Here is a 20,420-nt window from a genome sequence, read left to right on the forward strand (position 1 = left end):
AATGCCCCTGGAATAGACGCGTTGCTCCAGACATCAAACCACAGAGCCGCCTCTTGGGTGACATCCAGCCTCCCTGTGCAGATGCCAGAGGTGACAAGGTGGCCCCCAGGGCATGGTGTAAATGCTGGCGGGGGACTCTGCTCCCAAGAAAGGAACTGGGAGCTCCATGTTTGTTTCTTGGTGAAACCAGAGCCATAGGGCTGTCCTCAGTGCCAGCCTGGCACATGTGCCCTGTACGCTCCATTTCCCTGCCCCGCGGCCAGGCTGGCTCTGCAGGGCCAACACAATCCAAATAAATTTGAGTACCCGCCCTGACTCTGTGTGTGCTTCTCCACCCTGAGTGGTGCTGGGTGCTCCCCCGGGTGTTCCAAGCTGGGTGCTTGGTGCCCAGAGAAATCCTCAGCCAGCAGCCTGACAGCACGGATCAGGTGGGGTTTGGGTCTGCGGGATGCCCTCAATCCTTGAGGAACTGCCAGCAACAGGCTGCTGTCAAGCGGAGACCAAATCCCCACATTCCCCCTCCTCCCAAGTGGTTAATCTGAGCTGCCAGAGCTGTGGTGCAGTAAGGCCTTTCTGTGACATTTAATCAGATTGCTCTGCCCCAGCCGGGAGCAGGAGGAAAGGCCCCGTGCCCCCTGCTGCCTGTCCCACCGGCTCCAGGGCCGCTCCTCTGGGCAATCATTAATCGCAGCCCTCCAAACAATGCAGGAAACAAACAAACAGCCAGGAGAAGGCCAGCACTTCCCAGCCCCTCGGGGAGCTGGAGCAGGCAGTGCCGACCGGTTCCCTGTGGTGGCAGCTTGTTCCACTGCCAGCACCTGACCCAGGCGGGGCCTTTGCCTTGGGAAGGTTGGGTGGGGCGGCAGAAGGAGCTGGCCAGGGAGGCATGTAGGCTGGGGAAGGAATTCCAGCCGGTGGCTCAAAGGCTTTCATCTCCTGGAGCCATGAAGCACCGGGCCTTTTGGACTGCACTGGAATACACCTGCCGACTGCTGGGCATCTCCACGGCAGCAGGTAAGAGGCAGCGTCGCCCTTTGTGCTCGAGGGAGTCGACAGCTGGTGCAAAGTAATAGGTGGTGCATGGGCATCCGGACACCTGGGTTCTATTCCTGGCTGTGACTGTGCCACCCTCCCTTCCTCCATCTGCCCATTGGGGATGATGAGCCTTGGGGCCTAGAAAGCGAAACGTGAGATGTTGTTACTCCCCATTGCTAAGTGTCAATGGGTGCGTCCTCTGGCAGGTGGGGCTGTTGGATGGGGCTCAGCAATGCCTGGAAGCTGGAGGCCACAGGGACTGCTGCTGGGAAGGAAGGTTAGTTTCCCATGGTATGGGCTGGGGCAGCAGAGTAACCTGGATCCATGGAGGGAAGGTCCTCATGCTCAGTGGAAGGGGCTGCTCCAAACTCTGAGCAAAGCCAGGGGAAAAGCTTGGGAAAAGCTGTCTTGTCCCAAGCGGGATGAAGAGAAGAGCCCCAGCGCTGGTGAACATGCTGCTGCAGCATTGCTCCTCTGCCTTCCTACTAAGCTGTCAGAGAGCAGATTCAGGGAGCTGTTTGCTCTTTCCTTGCAATGCAAACATCATAGACTCCCCCACCTGTTTACATGGCTCCCTCTGCCAAATGACCAAGGCTGAAGGACCAAATTTTGGTTGGAGGAGGTTGCCTTTGGCTGTGGGTGACATACCAGGTGAGAGCTGAAAAGGGAATATTTGAGCTGGCATCTCCATGGCTGAATGTGCAGAAGATCTCCCCCTGCAAACCACAATGGTGTAGAATAGCCATTGGAGGTAAAAATTGCTGCATTGAAGGGGAGAGTCAAGTGCAGAGGGCGGGGACGGGAGCAACAAATTCTATTCATGGCACTGGCACCAATTTGCTGGGGCCTTGGGCAAGCCACTTAATCACTTTGTGCCTCAGTGTCCCCATCTATAAAGCAGGGACAATGACACCTACCCCTGGGAGCTGAAGGTGATTGCTTCTGTAATTCTTGGCTGGGTGATGTAGCTGTGCAGAATCTCATTCGAGCCGGCAAGTGGGTCCTGTTGGCAGATCCTGCTTCATTCCAGATGCTAGTTTGCCGGAGTAGGGCATTGCAAACCCGCGTCTCTCAGCATTTCCCAGGTGAGCAGCAGCAGGCTCTGGGAGACACCTCACACTGCCATGGGGCAACAGGGGGCAAGAGACAAAGAGGTCAGCTCAACTAAGCTGACCCCGAGCACAATCCTGGGGCTGAACACATGGACAGACGGCACACAGCTAGAGCGCTGGCTGCTGGCTCTGGAATGTACTCCCTGCAGCTAACTGCACTGGCCAGGCACCGATAGAAAGGGCAATGCTGCAGGGCAAACAGACTGGAGAGATTCTCCCCTCTGGGGCTCTTACAGACTGGCACATAGGAGCACAGCGGGGTGAGCCTGTGCATGAGACAAGCTGGATCACAGCTATGCAGACCTCGATCACACACACATACAGAGTAAGGCTCACACTCTCCCCTAAGGCTCCAGTGATAATAGTGGATGCTTGCCCAGGAGACAGCCCGACCCCAGTGCCATGTGCCAACAGAGGATAAAGAGCTGAAATCATAAGTAGGTTACAATGTTGAGACGTCTTCCTGGAGTGTAATCTCTCTCTCTCTCTCTCTCTCTCTCATGGCGATGGTGTTTACATTGCAGTATCTTGTGCTGTCTTCCCTAGCTCCTCTGGAAATTAGCAAAAGTCAGCACCCCTGCAATGTGGACACTGCCTTGGACGGCGCTACAGAGCCCTGTACTTTTCCATCTCTCCACTCTGGGCTCTGCACAGTGTCACCTGCCTTCCCCAAAAGACCCCAGCGAGGGGTCTCCATGTTTCATATCTCCCTATGTTGTCTGAGGCTGTCGCTGGAGGGAGGGAGCAGCCAGCTCAGTATGGTGTTCGCTGCCCAATGAGGTACAGGTGGTTTTGCATCCATTATTTTAATGCTAAAAGGGTTAGGAAATGGAGACCACAGGGAAAAGAGTCCCCAGAGCTCAGAGCCATCCGAACAGACTTGCCAAAGGAAGAGGCTAATGGATCAGCCTCGCTCATAGATTCTGGATGGTGTTGGGGGATTCCATAGATTGGCCCTCCATAGAGTCAGTTGGAGAGGCAAAAAATATCCCCCTCCCCACCACCCCAAGCTCTGAGCGCGCTGACTCCCCATGATTGGTGGAGCCATATTAGTCACTGATCAGGCAGCCCTGTGACTGGTGAAACCATGTTGTTAGTTGATCGTCAGTGATCAGGCAGCCCCGAGATTGGTGCATCCATGTTGTTCGTTGCTGGTTAGTGATCAGGCAGCCCCGTCATTGGTGGAGCCATGTGGTTTGTTGATGGTCAGTGATCAGGCAGCCCCATGGTTGGTGGAGCCATGTGGTTTGTTGATGGTCAGTAATTGTGATTGGTGGGAATGGTTGGGAAACCCGAAAGTTTCACAGAGTTTAGCACAGATGACTCTTCTGCTGAAAATCCGTACTGGGAGGAGGATTGTTAGTTGTTCCAAATTCTCCTGTTTAAACTGTTTAATTCATAATTTTGTGCCTGTGCCTTAGGCATGGCTCAGACCACAGACAGCAAATAGCCCAAGCAAACAGGCCACCAGGCTGATGATCCTTGGTCCAAACTGTTCAGGCCACACTTCTGAATCATCAGGAGAGGAGCAGAAATCAGGAGGCAATCCTGCACCATTCACTTGCTGGAAGAAAGATTGAATAAAGAAGAAGATGACCAGTCCTGCTCCCAAGCATGGCCTGCTGGCTGGCTTTGAATTCCCCCACACTCAATTCTGTCTGCGTTTGTAGTGATGATCATCCAGGGGCCTGCACAGCCCCAGGGCAGCAAACCCCTGCGCTTTGTGCTCAGATTCCCAGAGCATGTCAGCATTGGTGCAAGGGGCCGGAGAACAGCACAGAGACAGAAGTCTTGTACCCATTCACAGAGCCAGCAGGGCAGCCCCCCAGCTCCGAGCTGGAGAGACCAACTCTAAGGAGCACGACAGGAGTTCACTCCTTGACAGTTCAGCTGGGGCAGCTGATCAGCAGGCCAGCTCATGCCAGTTATGATACAGTGTCCCCAGGAACTGGCCTAGGACCCGACACATTGTACAAAGGCATCAGAATAGCCAATGGCGCTCCTGACCTGCTCTGGAGTCAAGCCAGTGTCTTCAGTTCCCATGGTGATGGTCTATGGTGGGCACATTAGCCGTCGGGAGGCAGTTCTCCTGTACCCAGAGCTAATGACTCGGAGCTGAGATGAAATGGGTGCAACAGATGTGCCTGAGTCCATAGGGACGGAAACCACAGATGATACCAGGCATTGCCAAAGATCCCCAAGCAAAGAGCCCATTTGCATTGCATGCCCTTCTGTGCTCCCACCAGCAGGGGTCACTGTAAACCCACGCCTGTGAACCAGCACTTGGTGGGAGGGACACACACCCAGCTGTGTCTTGGTGGCTGTGACCATAGGGATAGCTGTGCTTACTCATGCCAGATTTTGTGAATGTTGCCACGTCAGCCATCTTGATTACTCCCTTTCCCACTGAGTCAGTCCCTGGGAGTTTTGCCGTGGGGTCAGGAGTTCACCCTGTGCCTCCATGAATCCCCCCACAGGCAAGTCCCAGAGGGTGAGTTACTGACCAGTGACACCCCGGGACAGTAAGCCCAAAGAGGCGCAGGATGCTACTGGAAGCAGCTCTTCCAGGCTCAAAGCCTCCCGCTCAAGCCACCGAGCATCCTGCCCCATGCAGTCACCAGACAGATCCTCTGCATTGGTTTCTCGGGCATGGTCATCCTCCATCTCGGCGCCATGTAGACCCACACAGGTGCACTCACAAAGTAAGCTCTGGCTCCACTAGTATGTGGGCCGATCAGGGCCTGGGGGGCACCAGGAAACCCTCCCGAACACCCTGCTGTGCCAGGATCCACCTGTCGATTTATACAGTGAAAGGGCTTCGCTGTGAAACTCCAGCCTCATCCCCTGTCCACCCTTGTGGTGTGAGTGTGGCACCCCTGAGATCCCAAGTAAAGCCCCGGTCTGGCAGAGCAGATGTGAACCCACAGGACCTTGTAGGTACTTACAGACTGCAATTAACTCACCCCTTAGCCTTCTCTTTGTTAAGCTAAATAGACTCAGATCGCTCAGTCTATCACTATAAAGCAGGTTTTCTAAGCCTTTAATCATTCTCGTGGTTCGTCTCTAAACCCTCTCCAATTTATCAACATCCTTTTTGAACCATGGGCATCAGAACTGGACACAGTATTCCAGCAGTGGTGACACCAGTGCCAAATACTTGAGAATCCCCTGTTTATGGAGCTGAGGATCATATTAGCCCTTTTGGCCACAGCATCACACTGGGAGCTCATGTTCAGCTGATTATCTACCATGGCTCCCAGATCTTTTTCAGAGTCACTGCTTCCCAGGATAGAGCCCCCCAGCCTGTAAGTAAGGCCTACGTTCTTTGTTCCCATGTGGTCATGTTTACATTCAGCTGTATTAAAACAAATATTGTTGCTTCCACCCAATTTACCAAGCTACCCAGATTGCTAGGTGATGTGTCCTCTTGATTATTTGCCACGCCCCCAATTTTGAGATATCTGCAAACTTTGTCAGTGATGATTTTGTTTTCTTCCAAGTCACTGATAAAAATTTTAAATAACAAAGGGCCAAGAACTGATCTCTGTGGGATCCCAATGGAAACACACCCACTCCATGATTCCCTGTTTATGATCACATTTTGAGACCTATCAGTTAGCCAGTTTTTAATCCATGTAATGTGTTCCCTGTTAATTTTATATTGTTCTAGTTTTTTAATCAAAATGTCATGTGGTACCAAGTCAAATGCCTTTCTGAAGTCTATGTATATTATGTCAACACTATTACCTTTATTACCCAAACTTGTAATTTCACCAAAAAAAGATATCCAGTTAGTTTGACAGGATCTATTTTTCATAAACCTGTGTTGATTGGCATTAATTACATTACCCTCCTTTAATTCTTTATTGAGTGCCATATCAGCCACTCCATTATCTTGCCTGGGATCGATGTCTCCTGGAACTTCCCCAGGATATGTCTACACTACGAAATTAGGTCGAATTTATAGAAGTCGGTTTTTTAGAAATCATTTTAAAATAGTCGATTGTGTGTGTCCCCACACAAAATGCCCTAAGGGCATTAAGTGCATTAACTCGGCGGAGTGCTTCCACAGTACTGAGGCTAGTGTCGACTTCCGGAGTGCTGCACTGTGGGTAGCTATCCCACAGTTCCCGCAGTCTCCACTGCCCATTGGAATTCTGTGTTGAGATCCCAATGCCTGATGGGGCTAAAAACATTGTTGCGGGTGGTTCTGGGTACATGTCATCAGGCCCTCCTTCCCTCCCTCCCTCCCTCTGTGAAAGCAATGTCAGACAATCTTTTCGCGCCTTTTTTCCTCAGTTACCTGTACAGACGCCATACCACGGCAAGCATGGAGCCCGCTCAGATCACTTTGGCAATTAGGAGCACATTAAACACCACACGCATTATCCAGCAGTATATGCAGCACCAGAACCTGGCAAAGTGAAATCGGGCGAGTAGGCGACGTCAGCACGGTGACAAGAATGATGAGGACAGGGACACAAATTTCTCTCAAAGCACGGGCCCTGGCAATGTGGGCATCATGGTGCTAATGGGGCAGGTTCATGCCATGGAACGCCAATTCTGAGCTCGGGAAACAAGCACAGACTAGTGGGACCACACAGTGTTGCAGGTCTGAGACAATTCCCAGTGGCTGTGAAACTTTCGCATGCGTAAGGGCACTTTCATGGAACTTTGTGACTTGCTGTCCCCTGCCCTGAAGCACATGAATACCAAGATGAGAGCAGCCCTCACAGTTGAGAAGCGAGTGGCAATAGCCCTGTGGAAGCTTGCAACGCCAGATAGCTACCAGTCAGTCGGGAATCAATTTGGAGTGGGCAAATCTACTGTGGGGGCTGCTGTGATGCAAGTAGCCAACGCAATCAAAGATCTGCTGATATCAAGGGTAGTGACCCTGGGAAATGTGCAGGTCATAGTGGATGGCTTTGCTGCAATGGGATTCCCTAACTGTGGTGGGGCTATAGACGGAACCCATATCCCTATCTTGGCACCGGAGCACCAAGCCAGCGAGTACATAAACCGCAAGGGGTACTTTTCAATAGTGCTGCAAGCACTGGTGGATCACAAGGGACATTTCACCAATATCAACATGGGATGGCCGGGAAAGGTATATGACGCTCACATCTTCAGGAACTCTGGTCTGTTTCAAAAGCTGCAAGAAGGGACTTTATTCCCAGACCAGAAAATAACCATTGGGGATGATGAAATGCCTATAGTTATCCTTGGGGACCCAGCCTACCCCTTAATGCCATGGCTCATGAAGCCGTACACAGGCAGCCTGGACAATAGTCAGGAGCTGTTCAACTACAGGCTGAGCAAGTGCAGAATGGTGGTAGAATGTGCATTTGGATGTTTAAAAGAGCGCTGGCGCAGTTTACTGACTTGGTTAGAGCTCAGCGAAACCAATATTCCCAGTGTTATTACTGCTTGCTGTGAGCTCCATAATATCTGTGAGAGTAAGGGGGAGACGTTTATGGCGGGGTGGAAGGTTGAGGCAAATCGCCTGGCCGCTGGTTACGCACAGCCTGACACCAGGGCGGTTAGAAGAGCACAGGAGGGCATGCTGCGCATCAGAGAAGCTTTTAAGACAAGTTTCATGACTGGACAGGCTACGGTGTGAAAGGTCTGTTTGTTTTTCCATGATGAACCCCCCCCCGCCCCTTGGTTCACTCTGTTTCACTGTAAGCTAAGCACCCTCCCCTCCTCCCTTCGATCACCACTTGCAGAGGCAATAAAGTCATTGTTGCTTCACATTCATGCATTCTTTATTCATTCATCACACAAATAGGGGGATAACTGCCAACGTAGCCTGGGAGGGGTGGTGGAGTAGAGAAGCACTGGGAGGGGTGGTGGAGGAGGGAAGGACAAGGACACACAGTACTTTAAAAGTTTAAAACTTATTGAATGCCAGCCTTTTGTTGCTTGGGCAATCCTCTGCGGTGGAGTTGCTGGGTGGCTGGAGGCCCCCCCACCACGTTCTTGGGCATCTGGGTGTGGAGGCTATGGAACTTGGGGAGGAGGGTGGTTGGTTACACAGGGTCTGTAGCGGCGGTCTGTGCTCCTGCTGCCTTTCCTGCAGCTCAACCATACGCTGGAGCGCATTAGTTTGATCCTCCAGCAGCCTCAGCATTGAATCCTGCCTCCTCTCATCATGCTGCCACCACCTTTCAGCTTCAGCCCTCTCTTCAGCCCACCACCTCTCCTCCCGGTCATTTTGTGCTTTCCTGCACTCTGACATTGTCTGTCTCCATGCAGTCATCTGTGCTCTGTCAGTGTGGGAGGACAGCATGAGCTCAGAGAACATTTTATCACGAATGCGTTTTTTTCGCCTTCTAATCTTCACTAGCCTCTGGGAAGGAGAAGATCCTGTGATCCTTGAAACACATGCAGCTGGTGAAGAAAAAAAAAGGGACAGCGGTATTTAAAAAGACACATTTTATAGAACAATGGGTACACTCTTTCATGATAAACCTTGCTGTTAACATTACATACACAGCACATGTGCTTTCATTCCAAGGTTGCATTTTGCCTCCCCCCACCACGTGGCTAGCCCCTCACCCCTCCCCGTCGCTAACAGCGGGGAACATTTCTGTTCAGCCACAGGCAAATAGCCCAGCAGGAACGGGCACCTCTGCATGTCCCCTTAAGAAAAGCACCCTATTTCAACCAGGTGACCATGAATGATATCACTCTCCTGAGGATAACACAGAGAGATAAAGAACGGATGTTGTTTGAATGCCAGCAAACATACACTGCAATGCTTTGTTCTACAATGATTCCCGAGTATGTGCTACTGGCCTGGTGTGGTAAAGTGTCCTACCATGGTGGACGGAATAAGGCTGCCCTCCCCAGAAACCTTTTGCAAAGGCTTTGGGAGTACATCCAGGAGAGCCGCAAATGCCAGGGCAAATTAATCATTAAACATGCTTGCTTTTAAACCATGTATAGTATTTTAAAAGGTACACTCACCAGAGGTCCCTTATCCACCTGGCGGGTCTGGAAGGCAGCCTTGGGTGGGTTCGGGGGGTACTGGCTCCAGGTCCAGGGTGAGAAACAGTTCCTGGCTGTCGGGAAAACTGGTTTCTCCACTTGCTTGCTGTGACCTATCTACAACTTCATCATCATCATCTTCCTCGTCCCCAAAACCTGCCTCTGTGTTGCCTCCATCTCCATTGAAGGAGTCAAAAAACACAGCTGGGGCACTGGTGGCTGAACCCCCTAAAATGGCATGCAGCTCATCATAGAAGCGGCATGTTTGGGGCTCTGACCCGGAGTGGCCGTTTGCCTCTCTGGTTTTCTGGTAGGCTTGCCTCAGCTCCTTAAGTTTCATGCGGCACTGCTTCTGGTCCCTGTTATGGCCTCTGTCCTTCATGCCCTGGGAGATTTTGACAAAAATTTTGGCATTTCGAAAACTGGAACGGAGTTCTGATAGCACATATTCCTCTCCCCATACAGCGATCAGATCCTGTACCTCCTGTTCAGTCCATGCTGGAGCTCTTTTGCGATTCTGGGACTCCATCATGGTCACCTCTGCTGATGAGCTCTGGCCAGCGTGGCAAGCTGCAGGTGACCATGCAAACAGGAAATTGAAATTCAAAAGTTTGCAGGCCTTTTCCTGTCTACCTGGCCAGTGTATCTGAGTTGAGAGTGCTGTCCAGAGCGGTCACAATAGAGCACTCTGGGATAGCTCCCAGAGGCCAATACCGTCTAATTACGTCCCCAGTCAAGGCCGATTTAAGCGCTAATCCCCTTGTCGGGGTAGGAGTAAGGAAATCGATTTTAAGAACCCTTTAAGTTAAAAAAAAGGGCTTCATCGTGTGGACGGGTGCAGGGTTAAATCAATTTAACGCCACTAAATTTGACCTCAACTCCTAGTGTAGACCAGGGCCCAGTGCTCCAAGACTTATTGAAAATCAACATTAACAGTCCAGCAATCTCCTCAGCCCGCTCTTTTAAAACTCTTGGATGCAAGTTATCTGGACTTGCTGATTTAAAATATCTAACTTCAGTAGTTTCTGTTTAACATCCTCCAGAAATACTAGTGAAATGGAAAGATGGTTATCCTCACCATATGATAAGACAGTTTCAACTGTTTTTTCTCCAAATACAGAAGAGAAATATTTATTGAATACTTCTGCTTTTTCTGAATTATTATTGAAAATTCTAGGATTTCCATCTAGCAGTGGATCGACACCATTGTCAATATTATTTTTGTTCCTAATATATATTTAAAACTTCTTATTGTCCTTAACTGTGCTGGCCATTTATGTCTTCTTGTGTCCCTTTGCTGCCCATATCAGTTTTCTACAATTCCTAACTTCTGATTTATATTCATTATTAACGATTTCCCCTTTCTTCCATTTAGAAGTATAACAGGCTTGTGTACACTGCTCCCCACTGCAGGAAGGAACCCAGAACTGAACACCTGTGTGTCTTACTCACTGTTGACAGTGATTCTCCTTTAGCCGGAGTGGAAGGGATGTCTGATTTTGGAGCAGGAGGATTTAGGTTCTAGCCACGTTTGTATCTGGAACCTAGCTGTGCTCTCAGCACAAAGCTCATTGACTTAGCTGGGACCCACACAGTGTGCGGTTGTGTTGTGCGTTACACACCTAGGGAGTTATGCCACAGGCTTGGGAGACACTTCTGTTTTCACATCACACATCAGCCTTTGTGAGGATCAGAGCCCCCTGCAGCCCCTTCCCCCCATTCGCCATCCCAGGAGCACACTCATCCTGCCCTTCCCTTCAGGGGTTAACGAGGCAGGCTGGAGCTTTCCTGGGAGTTCAGCTCCCGGGCCCCAGTTGCAAGCCAAGGAAGGGTCTCAATGCGCTCAGGCCCTTAATCCACCTTAGTGCATAATCCCCTGCCTGGCTGTGTGGGCCGAGAGGCCGCACCGTGTAGCACGGAGCGACAGCTCATTCCAGGCTGCTAAGCCGCCTGCCCATCTTTGTGCTTTCTGTTGTTTAGTAAGTGGCATTATCGCCATGGCTACAGCCACTATTAACATAGCTGGCATGGTTGGCATGCTTTCTCCTGCCGCTACTGATCCTCCGCCCCAAGGTAGCCAGGGCTGGGCTTGTTAGGGACAGGAGGCCGAGGCCAGTGAGATAGGCCCTTCCAGTAAGGACAAGCACTGAACAGCAGGGGAGGAGGCCAAGAAGGCTGGCTAGGTGGTTAGGACCAGGAAGGCGAGGAGGCTAAAAGGAGCTGGATAGACTGAGGTGGGATCTTCTGAGGCTGTCAGTGTTGACCTAGTGGGAACAAAGTCAATGGGTCTTGGCTTGACCCCCTGCCCCCACGAATGGAAAATGTTTATCCCTTTCTATCCTTGTGTGCAGAGGGAGGGAGAGACCCCGCCAGGGGAGTGGGGGAAGAAAGGGAGCAGCAGGTCTGTGCAGGGCAGAGTCTGAGGAGATGGGCAGGGAAGGGGCTCATGGCCTCATGCTGCGAATGTGCCCATGTGCATCAGGTAGAGATGGGCCCTGGGCCAAACTGCAGGATCCACATTCCCCAGCTGGAGCCAGAGCCAGCCTCCAGACTTTGTGCTTCAGTCAAACCCAAGTGGCGGGCTCAGCTCAGGGCAGTGGGCCCGTGACACGTAGATGGTCAGACTAGTCCTGCTCTGTGGACGTTGGGCTTGGGGCCATCACTTCCCTGTCATCCAGGCCATCACTTCCCTGTCATCCAGCAACGCCAGCAGTTTAGGCAGCAGCAGAGCGGGCATCTGCCTCCTGCCCAGCTCGCCCTGCCCCAGGAAGGTGGGAGGCTCTGGCCAAATCTGGGCAGCATCGGCAATAGGACAGTCCCCCTGCAAGAGGCATTGGCCCGAAGCCGCGCAGAGGTAGCCAGGGCTGACCCAGCTGCCCGCTGCCTGGCACAGCTCTGTGACAATGTCTTGGCAGGCACAATGGGAAGGCAAACAAACCGCTCTGCCTCCCGTGCAGCCACAGCACAGGCCACTGACAAGCCAGCATCCGGGGACCTGCGAGCCAGCCCCTCCCCTGGCCTGAAGCACCGCAGTGCCCGGCTTCGCCCTCCACTCCTGGGCAGCAGAGCAGCCTCAGGGAAGGGCTTGTCCCTGGGGAGCCTGCTCCCTCTGTGAGTCCCCCAAAGGCCAGGGCTGGCCAGGATCAGAGCCAGACACGGATATTTAATGCCTCTTTGGTTGAGCTGTGAAGGAGGCTGCTAACCTAGCTGTGTGGACAGGGGCCAAGCACTGTCACACCCAGGACAGGTCATTTCAAATGGCTAGTGTGCACTATAGCAATGTCTGGAGATACTAGCCAGGGATCGGCTGCCCACCATGCCCGGCACTGCACACACACCACCAAGGAAAGCACTGGTCCTGCCTCACACAGCCAGTGCCCTCGGCACTGCCTCCTGCAATGATTTGCAAACGTGTGTTAGGTGGTTATGTCTGGCTGCTCCCGCTTTAAACACAGTCAGACAGAGAGATCTCACTAATGTAGTACCCCAAGGCCAAGGTGGCTACTTAGGCCTGCTCCCTGCTCTGGCCAGGTGTTGTAGGCTGAGCGGTGCGTGGGACTGGGCTGCTGGCTAGGCCGGGCAGCTTGTCCCCAGGCTGCCCAGCAGAGACAGGCCCAGCTGCAAACTCCAGCTCTTGCTCCAGAGCCACACTTCAGGCCTGGCCCTGCTGGTGCCTGGGACTCAAGGCACATGAAGGGCCCGAGGAGGGTCAACTCACTCACAAGCCTCATGGCCAACCCACAGCAGCCAAAACCTCCCTTGGCCCTGCCCCGCCCCCAAGGCGCACCCTCAGGATAGGGTTGCCATGTGTCCGGTTTTCAACTGGGACACCCTGTCAAACAGGGACTCTGGCGGCTCTGGTCAGCACCGCTGACTGGGCCATTAAAAGTCCAGTCAGCGGCACAGCAGGGCTAAGGAAGGCTCCCTGTGGCTCCCAGAAGCAGCAGCATGTTCCCACTCCGGCTTCTATGTGTAGGGGCAGCTGGGGGCTCCGCACGCTGCCCCCGCACCAAGCATCGGCTCTGCAGCTCCCCTGACCCCCTACTGCACCCCAACCTCCTGCCCCAGCCTTGATCCCCCTCCCATCCTCCAAACCCCTTGATCCCAGCCCAGAGCACCCTCCTCCACCCCAAACCCCTCATCCCGAGCCCCACCCCAGAGCCCGCACCCTCTGCTGGAGCCCTCACACACACCCCTGTGCCCCAACCTCCTGCCTCAGCCAAGAGCCCCCTCCTGCCCCCCAAATCCCTCATCCCTGTTCCACACCAAAGCCCACACCCCCAGCCGGAGCCCTCACCCACCCTCAGCCCAACCCCCTGCCCCAGCCCGGAGGCCCCTTCTGCACCCTGAACCTTTCACTTCTGGCCCCACATCAGAGCCCTCACCCCCTCACTCCCTCCCACACCCCCAACCTCCTGCCTCAGCCTGGAGCCCCCTCCCATACTCTGAACCTCTCGGCTCCATCCCCCAGCCTGGAGCCCCCTCCTGCACCCCAAACCCCTATCCCTGGCCCCACCCCAGAGCCCATACCCTCAGCCGGAACCCTCAACCCCTCCCGCAACCGCCTGGACCACTTGGAGCAGGGGATAGTAGCCCCAGCCAGGGTGACAATCCCGCCCCCATGCAGGTACCCACTATGCCGTGTGGTGCATGCACACAGCTGGGAAAGGGCCAACAGTGAGACCGCATTTCTGGGGCTGGTGATCCTTTGCCATGATGCACGTGAGGCCGTTCCCAGTGAAGGGTGCCACAGAGACTCCAATGCTCATTGAGCACCAGGGAGTCCCAATGCCCTATGCAAAGTGGGGGGAGCAGCAGCACTACCCCATTAGGGAAACTGAGGCATAGAGTGGTTCAGTGATTAGCCTAAGGTCTGCGGCAGAGCCAAGGACAGACCCCAGCCCTCTTGTCTCCAACCCTCTGCTCCAACCACTGGACACTCTGCTTTCGCTCCCCACTCCCACCCACCCAAGGGCCATGTGAAGAGCAGGCAGGACGGTGCTGGGGTGGGCATTGCCATGACTCCAGTGCTGCCTTCTCTCTGCAGTGCTGGTTGGAGTGGGAGCGGAGACCCTGCAGCGCGGGCAGTTCCAGAGCCTGGCTGTCTACCTGCTGTGAGTATCGCTGCGGTTACCATGGGGAGTGGCCCTCTCCTGGCTTCACCGTGTAGGAGTCTGGGACCCTGTGAGACATGGGGCAGCTCAGCCCTGCAAGCTCAACGCAGCGCTGCCTGCCCCCGTGGAGCTGGCCAGGGGCTGCAACACGCCGTGACCTCCCCTGTGCAACGGCTGAGCAAGGGGAGCTGAGGCTCTGGAGCCCAGCTGGCCAGCACTAGGTAGAGCCCCCGAGCCCCACGCTGGCCCCACCACCCCCATGGCTGTGGCCAGGCCCGGTCCTCATGGTCCCCCACTTCAGTTTCTCAGGGGCAGCGGTTTCCATCTGCGAAGTCTCCTTCTTCGTCAGCCTGCTCCTGGGCATGTGTATCAGGTGAGTACTCCCTGCCCATGCCCCGTGTGTCCTGCCCATGCCCACACCCTGTGTGCCTGCCCACACCCCTATACACTCCGCCCACCCCACACCCCTTGCACCCTGTCCGTGCCCTCTGCTCACCCTATACCCAATCCCCATGTGCCTTGCCCATGCCCCCTGTGCACCCTGCCCACCCCACACCTACACCCTCGTGTGCCCCGCCCATGCCCCCCAACCATATCCCCTGTGGACTCCACCCACCTCACATCCCCACCTCCGGGTGTCCTGCCCATGCCCTCTGGGTACCCCACACCCATACACCCCTTATGAGCTGTGCCCACACAGCCCTCATGCACCCTCCCATATATCCCACCCACACTTCCATGCATCCTGCCCACACCCCTCCCCCTGCTTGCCCTTGTCCCTCACCCACACTCAGCTGAGGGCACAGGGCTGACCAGGTGGGGCTGCAGACCCACCTCCAAGGGAGCCTGCCCCCTGCTGCCCCCTGCTGGCAGCACCAAACCCTGCTTGCTAGCTATGCTGCTGCCCCCAGGGCCTGCATGTGTCACTCACACTTCCTGGCCTCTGCCTCAGGGACTGGGCACCCATGGTTGTGTCCCCAGGCTTGGGGAAGGGGTGAGAATGCTCGGAGCTCAGGCCTGTGCCCCCTGCACTCCATGGACTCTATGGACCACTCAAGCCTTAGCCAGCCCCATGTCCAGGCCTGGCCTGGTGCTCTGAGTTCTGGGGCCGGTGGGCACCAGAGGGGCATTCAGACCCAACCCTGGCAGCCATGTGGCTCTGGTGCTGGTGACCAGCTCTCCCTGCCCAAGCCCACGCCTGCCCCTCTCTCCCCAGCTACCAGCCGGGCTCCCTGGCACACACCTTCTGGAAGCGAACCACACAGCCAGCAAGCTTCCAGAAATTCCTGGGCTATGTGCTGCTCTCAGTAGCCTGCTTCCTGCATCCCGTCCTGGTCTGGCACGTCACCATCCCTGGTGAGGAGCGCGCTGGGGCCATATACAGCATGGGGGGCAGGGGAATGGGGTAAGCAGGTGGTTGCCAGGCTGGGGTGGAATGGCCCAGCTCTCATGGGACAGGATGCCAGGCTGGAAGCCATGGCCCGGCTGTGATGGGACCGGGGTGCCAGGCAGGGGGGGCCATGGCCTGGCTGTGATGCGACTGGGATGCCAGAGAGGGGACCATGGCCCAGCTGTGATGTAAGGGAGGGGCCATGGCCCAGTTTTCCTGGTGAACCCTCCCCCGCTCTTTGCCATGTCTCGTCTCCGGTGCCTTTTCCCAGGCTCCATGCTGGTGCTGACTGGCTTGGCCTACTTCCTGCTGAGCAAGCGGAAGAAGAGCCCGGTGCTCCGGGAGGCGCGGGGGCCACTGGAGCAGTATGTGGACTCCTGTGCCACGGCTGCAACCTCCACAGGCTGTGGTGACACTGAGCAGACCTTCACCTTTCCCGGGGGGCGCCGAGAGCAGCGTGCCTCCCTGCTCGGCCAAATGAAGAGCATCCTGAAGGGCAGTGAGGACAAGAGTGCGGGCTGGCTGGCTGAGCCTGCCCCGACCCCGCCCACCCCTGCTCCGCCCACCCCGGCCCCGGGCAAGCAGGTGCACTTCCAGGAGAAGCTGGTGAGGATCATCCCCTCTGTCAGCGAGAGCCCGGATGAAGCGGAGAGTGAGGCTGAGGAGACCACGTCCGACACAGCCCCAATCCTCGGGCCCATAGAGACCCCGCTCCTTGTCACGCCCCTCAGTGCCACAGGTCTGTTCTGAGCGCTCATCCACCTCGTCCGCAGCCTGGGGCGAGTGGCAGCAGCCTGGAGCTCCCCACCTGCTGGCCCAGGGCCTGGCCTTAGGGCTCAGACATGATCCCCCTGCAGCCTAGGTGCCACGGGCAGAGCTGACCCATCTGGAGCAGGGCAGCCCCCGCCAGGTGGGGTCCTGGTGCCCGAGAGCCCAGCCAACCCCCCACAACCAACACTTGCTGCTGCTGACTGGAAGGCGGGGCTGGCGGGTGCTGTGCCAGCTCCTGGGGCTGGCTGCAGCACTGGCATTCAGGGAGCTGTCCTGGCTACTCACCTGCTGGGGCTGGACCAACCTCTGGGCAAAGCCCTTCGGTTCCCATCTTTATCTGGTAGAACGGTTCCTGGGACTTTATCAATGTGTGTTCCAAACCCTGCAAACAGGGCAAACAAATCCACTTCCTAGTTTTCTGGGTAAATATCAGGGTTAATTCTGCGGTGGGAGCGGGGGATGGAGAAAGAGCACAAAATCAAGCCCAGTTAGAGTGGTGAAGTGACAGCCCTTCCATGCTGTGGTTTAGGTCGTGAGCTGTACATCAGCTGTGTCTGTCTGTCTGTCTTTCACTCCATTGCCTTCCTTTAACAGACAGCCTCACATTCACACTGCTCTTAACTTACTATCAACAGAGAGGCGTCTGCTAGTGGGATGGGTTGGATTTTCTTAACCTAATCACTATTTCCATGTACTTGAGCGGTCCAAAATTCAGATGAAAATCAGTTAAAACCAAATAATAGCTTTGGTGAAACCCTGGGCACCCCCCCACCCCCCGCCACACACACACACGCATACTCGCCATGGGATCCTGGCAGGCTCTGGCCATGTGTCAGTACCCCCTGGGCACCTGCCAGCCCCGCTCCGGCCCCACCCCCGTGGGATCCATGCAGGCTCTGCCCCCATAGACTGAACCAGGCTCTGCTCAGCGTATTTCCAGGACAGCGAAGCCTTCGCTCTCAGACATTTTCCAGCCGCTACATGGACATCTGCTCAGTGCTAGGCAGTCGGTACCAGCAGAGTGTCAGCATCCGCCCTGGCCCCCCACCCTGCTGCTGTGTGACTAGCCCTGGGCCATGCTCCCCAGCCAGCTGGATCTAACCCCCAGCCCCATGGGCCTTTGGCTTTCTCACAGCAGCATCGCTGGTAAGCCACAGGGAATGGAGCCAACCTAGGGCCATCAGATGCCATCTCCCACTGCTCCCCCCAGGGGCAGCTGTGGGGTCATGCGGGAACAAGGGACACAGCACTCCCACCAGCCTGCTGTTTGTAGGAGAGAGCTGGTTGCCTTAGTCCCTGCAGCCATCCCCCCTCCTCCTGTGTCCTAGAGCATGGCCCTGGGACAGAGTGGGGTGGGTCCATCTTCCAGCGCCAAGGTCTGCCCTGCCCTGCACAGCCCAGGGGAGCAGCACCTCCAGGGATAGGAACTGGGGACTGACGACCAGGGTCCAGCCTGGGTTTGGTCACAGAGATCCCCTTGGGACTGTCACCTGATGTGCTGAAATTACCTCTGAGCCCATTTTCCCTGCCAGCTTGGGACTCCAGAACCCTGCCTTGTTGAGCCAAACATGCAAGCCTGCTGCAACACGGACCCAGGATCTGGGCCATGCCCCCAAAGCTGAAAACTTTAACTAAAAACAGTTCAGCAGGTTATTTGTTTCCAGCACCCAGACACCCAGCTCCCAATGGGATCCAAACCCCAAATAGATCCATTTTACTCTGTATAAAGTTTATACAGAGTAAATTCGTAAATTGTCTGCCCTCTATAGCACTGATAGAGAGAGGTGCACAGCTATTTGCTCCCCCAGATATTAATCACTTACTCTGGGTTTATTAATAAACAAAAGTGATTTTACTAAGTATAAAAAGTAGGATTTAAGTGGTTTCAAGTAATAACAGCCAAAACAAAGTAAGTCACAAAGCAAAATAAAACAAAACATGCAAGTCTAAGCCTAATACATTAAGAAACTGAATACAGGTAAACCTCACCCTCTGAGTTGTTCCAATAAGCTTCTTTCACAGACTAGACTGATTCCTAGTCTGGGCCCAAGCCTTTCCCCTGGTACAGTCTTTGTTAGATCCAGCAGACATCTCAGGTGGTAAGCAGGGGTTTTCTCATGACTGACAGTCGCTTACTGGTGGGCTGCTTTAAAGTCGATGCCCAAATGCGGGGAAGTGCAGGCGGCTGTCGACCTCTCTCCAGTGAACTGGAGCAGTGCAGAGTCAAAGCAATGAAAGCCCGTATCCATATGAATGTGCAGAGGATGGAAGAGCCATGGGTCGGCTTGCCTCTGGGATGGAACAGCGAAGTTTGGGAAATACAAGAAGAAGCAAAAAGCATCCAGCGCCAAGGGATCACAGGGTGCACCACCCTGCGAGCCTGTGAAGGTCAGGTCCCCTTGTCCCCAGGGCTGGAGATGCCAGTACCTTGATGTGAGTAAGAAAACAGCTTCATCAAAGAGTGTAACTGGCTCCAATGATGTTTTTGTCACCAGAAAGTGGGTGGAGTTTGGTTTGGTGGTGACCAGCCCTGGCGCGTCTCCCAGCTTGGTATCACTCACATCTCTGCTCTTTGTGAATAAACTTTGCCTTGGTTTCCCTCCCACCAGCCCAGTGCAGTTACATTGGAGTACTTGGGAGTCCTTCAGCTAACCCGCTAGGCTGGGGTATTCATGCACCATCTATCCCAGCGTGTCAGCTATGTTCCCTGAGGGAAAGCTCCTCGCTGCCCCGCCCCTCAGGCGGTCGCTGACACCAGATGGTGGGTGTGGGAGGCTGCCTTGGGACTGGCACGAAGGGGCTGGAGAGCAGAGGGGCCTGGCCCCCCAGACTGGGGGTCCTGGATCTGAGCCCCTCCCGACCAGGGCATGGCTGTGCCAGGCTGACCCCTTCGCTGGCTCCTGCAGGGATGCTGTGGGGGGCTGGAACAGTGGATCACAGACCAGCTTGGGGGATGGGCTCCATGGGCTCCACCTTCTCTGCAGAACTGGTCCATTTGAGAGGGATGTATGGCCCTCAGCTATTGTTTTATCCTTCCTGCCTGGTTCTGCCACAGCCCTCTTGTGGTGGGGCTGGAGCCATTTGGGCAGGCGAGGAGACAGCTGGTACACAGAAGAAATACTGACGGAGAGAGAAGGTTTAATGGACCTTTATTATCTGGTGGGGGGGGAGGAGGAACAAGCTGTCACCCGTGGCTGGCCAGGGTGGCAGTCACTTGCTCACCTCGCACTGCCAGCAGCTGGTTTCTCTTCCCTGGCAGCCGGGTGATTTGGGGCCAGGGTAAGTGAGTGACACAGGGAGCTCCTTATTCTGCCAAGAGAGCCCTCTTACATGCCTCCAGCCTCATGCTGAGCGAGCCCAGACCAGGGCTTCCCTCCGACCCCCAACCCGACGCCAGCCCAGAGCACAGGAAGGACACCCAAGGGAAAGGCTAGCTGGGCCAGATAAAGGGAACCAGCCATGTGGAGAGACAGCTTCCCACCCGCAGCCCTTAGGAGAAGGGGTAGTTACACCTAATGGCTCCAGAAACAGCCTGGCTACAGGAATACAGAAAGGTGGGGATGCAAAGCACTGGAAACAAGCCAGATGCTGGGAGCTACAGAAGGAAGGTCCCTGAGCAGCCTGTGTGCAAAGCCATGAAAATGCGAGCAGAGGGTGCCCCATCACACTCATTCTGGCTGGGCTTGGTCTCCATATAAATGCCCAATCTGGCTTTGACTCATGCTATGTTTTTGGCCACAACAAAATCCTGTGGCAGTGAGTCCCACAGGCTAACTACCCACTGTGTGAAGAACCGTTAGTTCAGAATTTCCCACCTTTCAGAGCCTTTAAGTATCCCCTTGTTCTGGTGTGAAGAGATAGTGAGAACAGACACCCTGATCTCCCTTCTGGGTCCCACCGATTATTTGATACGCTTTTATCACATCCTTCTCCTTGGACTCCTTTCTTGGGTAACAATCCCAGTCTTTCAATCTGGCTCCACAGGGGGGTTTTCCAGGCCCTGATCAT

At 54.8% G+C, this 20,420-nt stretch overlaps 1 protein-coding gene across 1 annotated transcript; it reads left to right on the forward strand.

Moving 5' to 3' along the window:
• The first annotated feature begins 639 nt into the window (after positions 1-639).
• On the forward strand, positions 640-19,017 carry TMEM72 (transmembrane protein 72). Its single transcript, XM_084635011.1, has 5 exons — positions 640-1,014; positions 14,185-14,251; positions 14,553-14,624; positions 15,468-15,607; positions 15,913-19,017. Exons 1-5 carry the CDS (start codon positions 945-947, stop codon positions 16,389-16,391), a joined length of 828 nt encoding a protein of 275 aa, XP_084491137.1. The 5' UTR covers positions 640-944; the 3' UTR covers positions 16,392-19,017.
• The last annotated feature ends 1,403 nt before the right edge of the window (positions 19,018-20,420 follow it).

This window comes from Lepidochelys olivacea (assembly GCF_965140295.1).
Source record: "Lepidochelys olivacea isolate rLepOli2 genome assembly, chromosome: 7".
In the NCBI taxonomy this organism is placed as follows: domain Eukaryota; kingdom Metazoa; phylum Chordata; order Testudines; family Cheloniidae; genus Lepidochelys; species Lepidochelys olivacea.

Bases quoted from the DNA above. Each gene is read 5' to 3' on its own strand.
- TMEM72 (XM_084635011.1), top strand. From the start codon at position 945: ATGAAGCACCGGGCCTTTTGGACTGCACTGGAATACACCTGCCGACTG. The intron at 1,015-14,184 runs GTAAGAGGCAGC...TTCTCTCTGCAG, and splicing joins GGGCATCTCCACGGCAGCAG to TGCTGGTTGGAGTGGGAGCG. The intron at 14,625-15,467 runs GTGAGTACTCCC...CTCTCTCCCCAG, and splicing joins CTCCTGGGCATGTGTATCAG to CTACCAGCCGGGCTCCCTGG.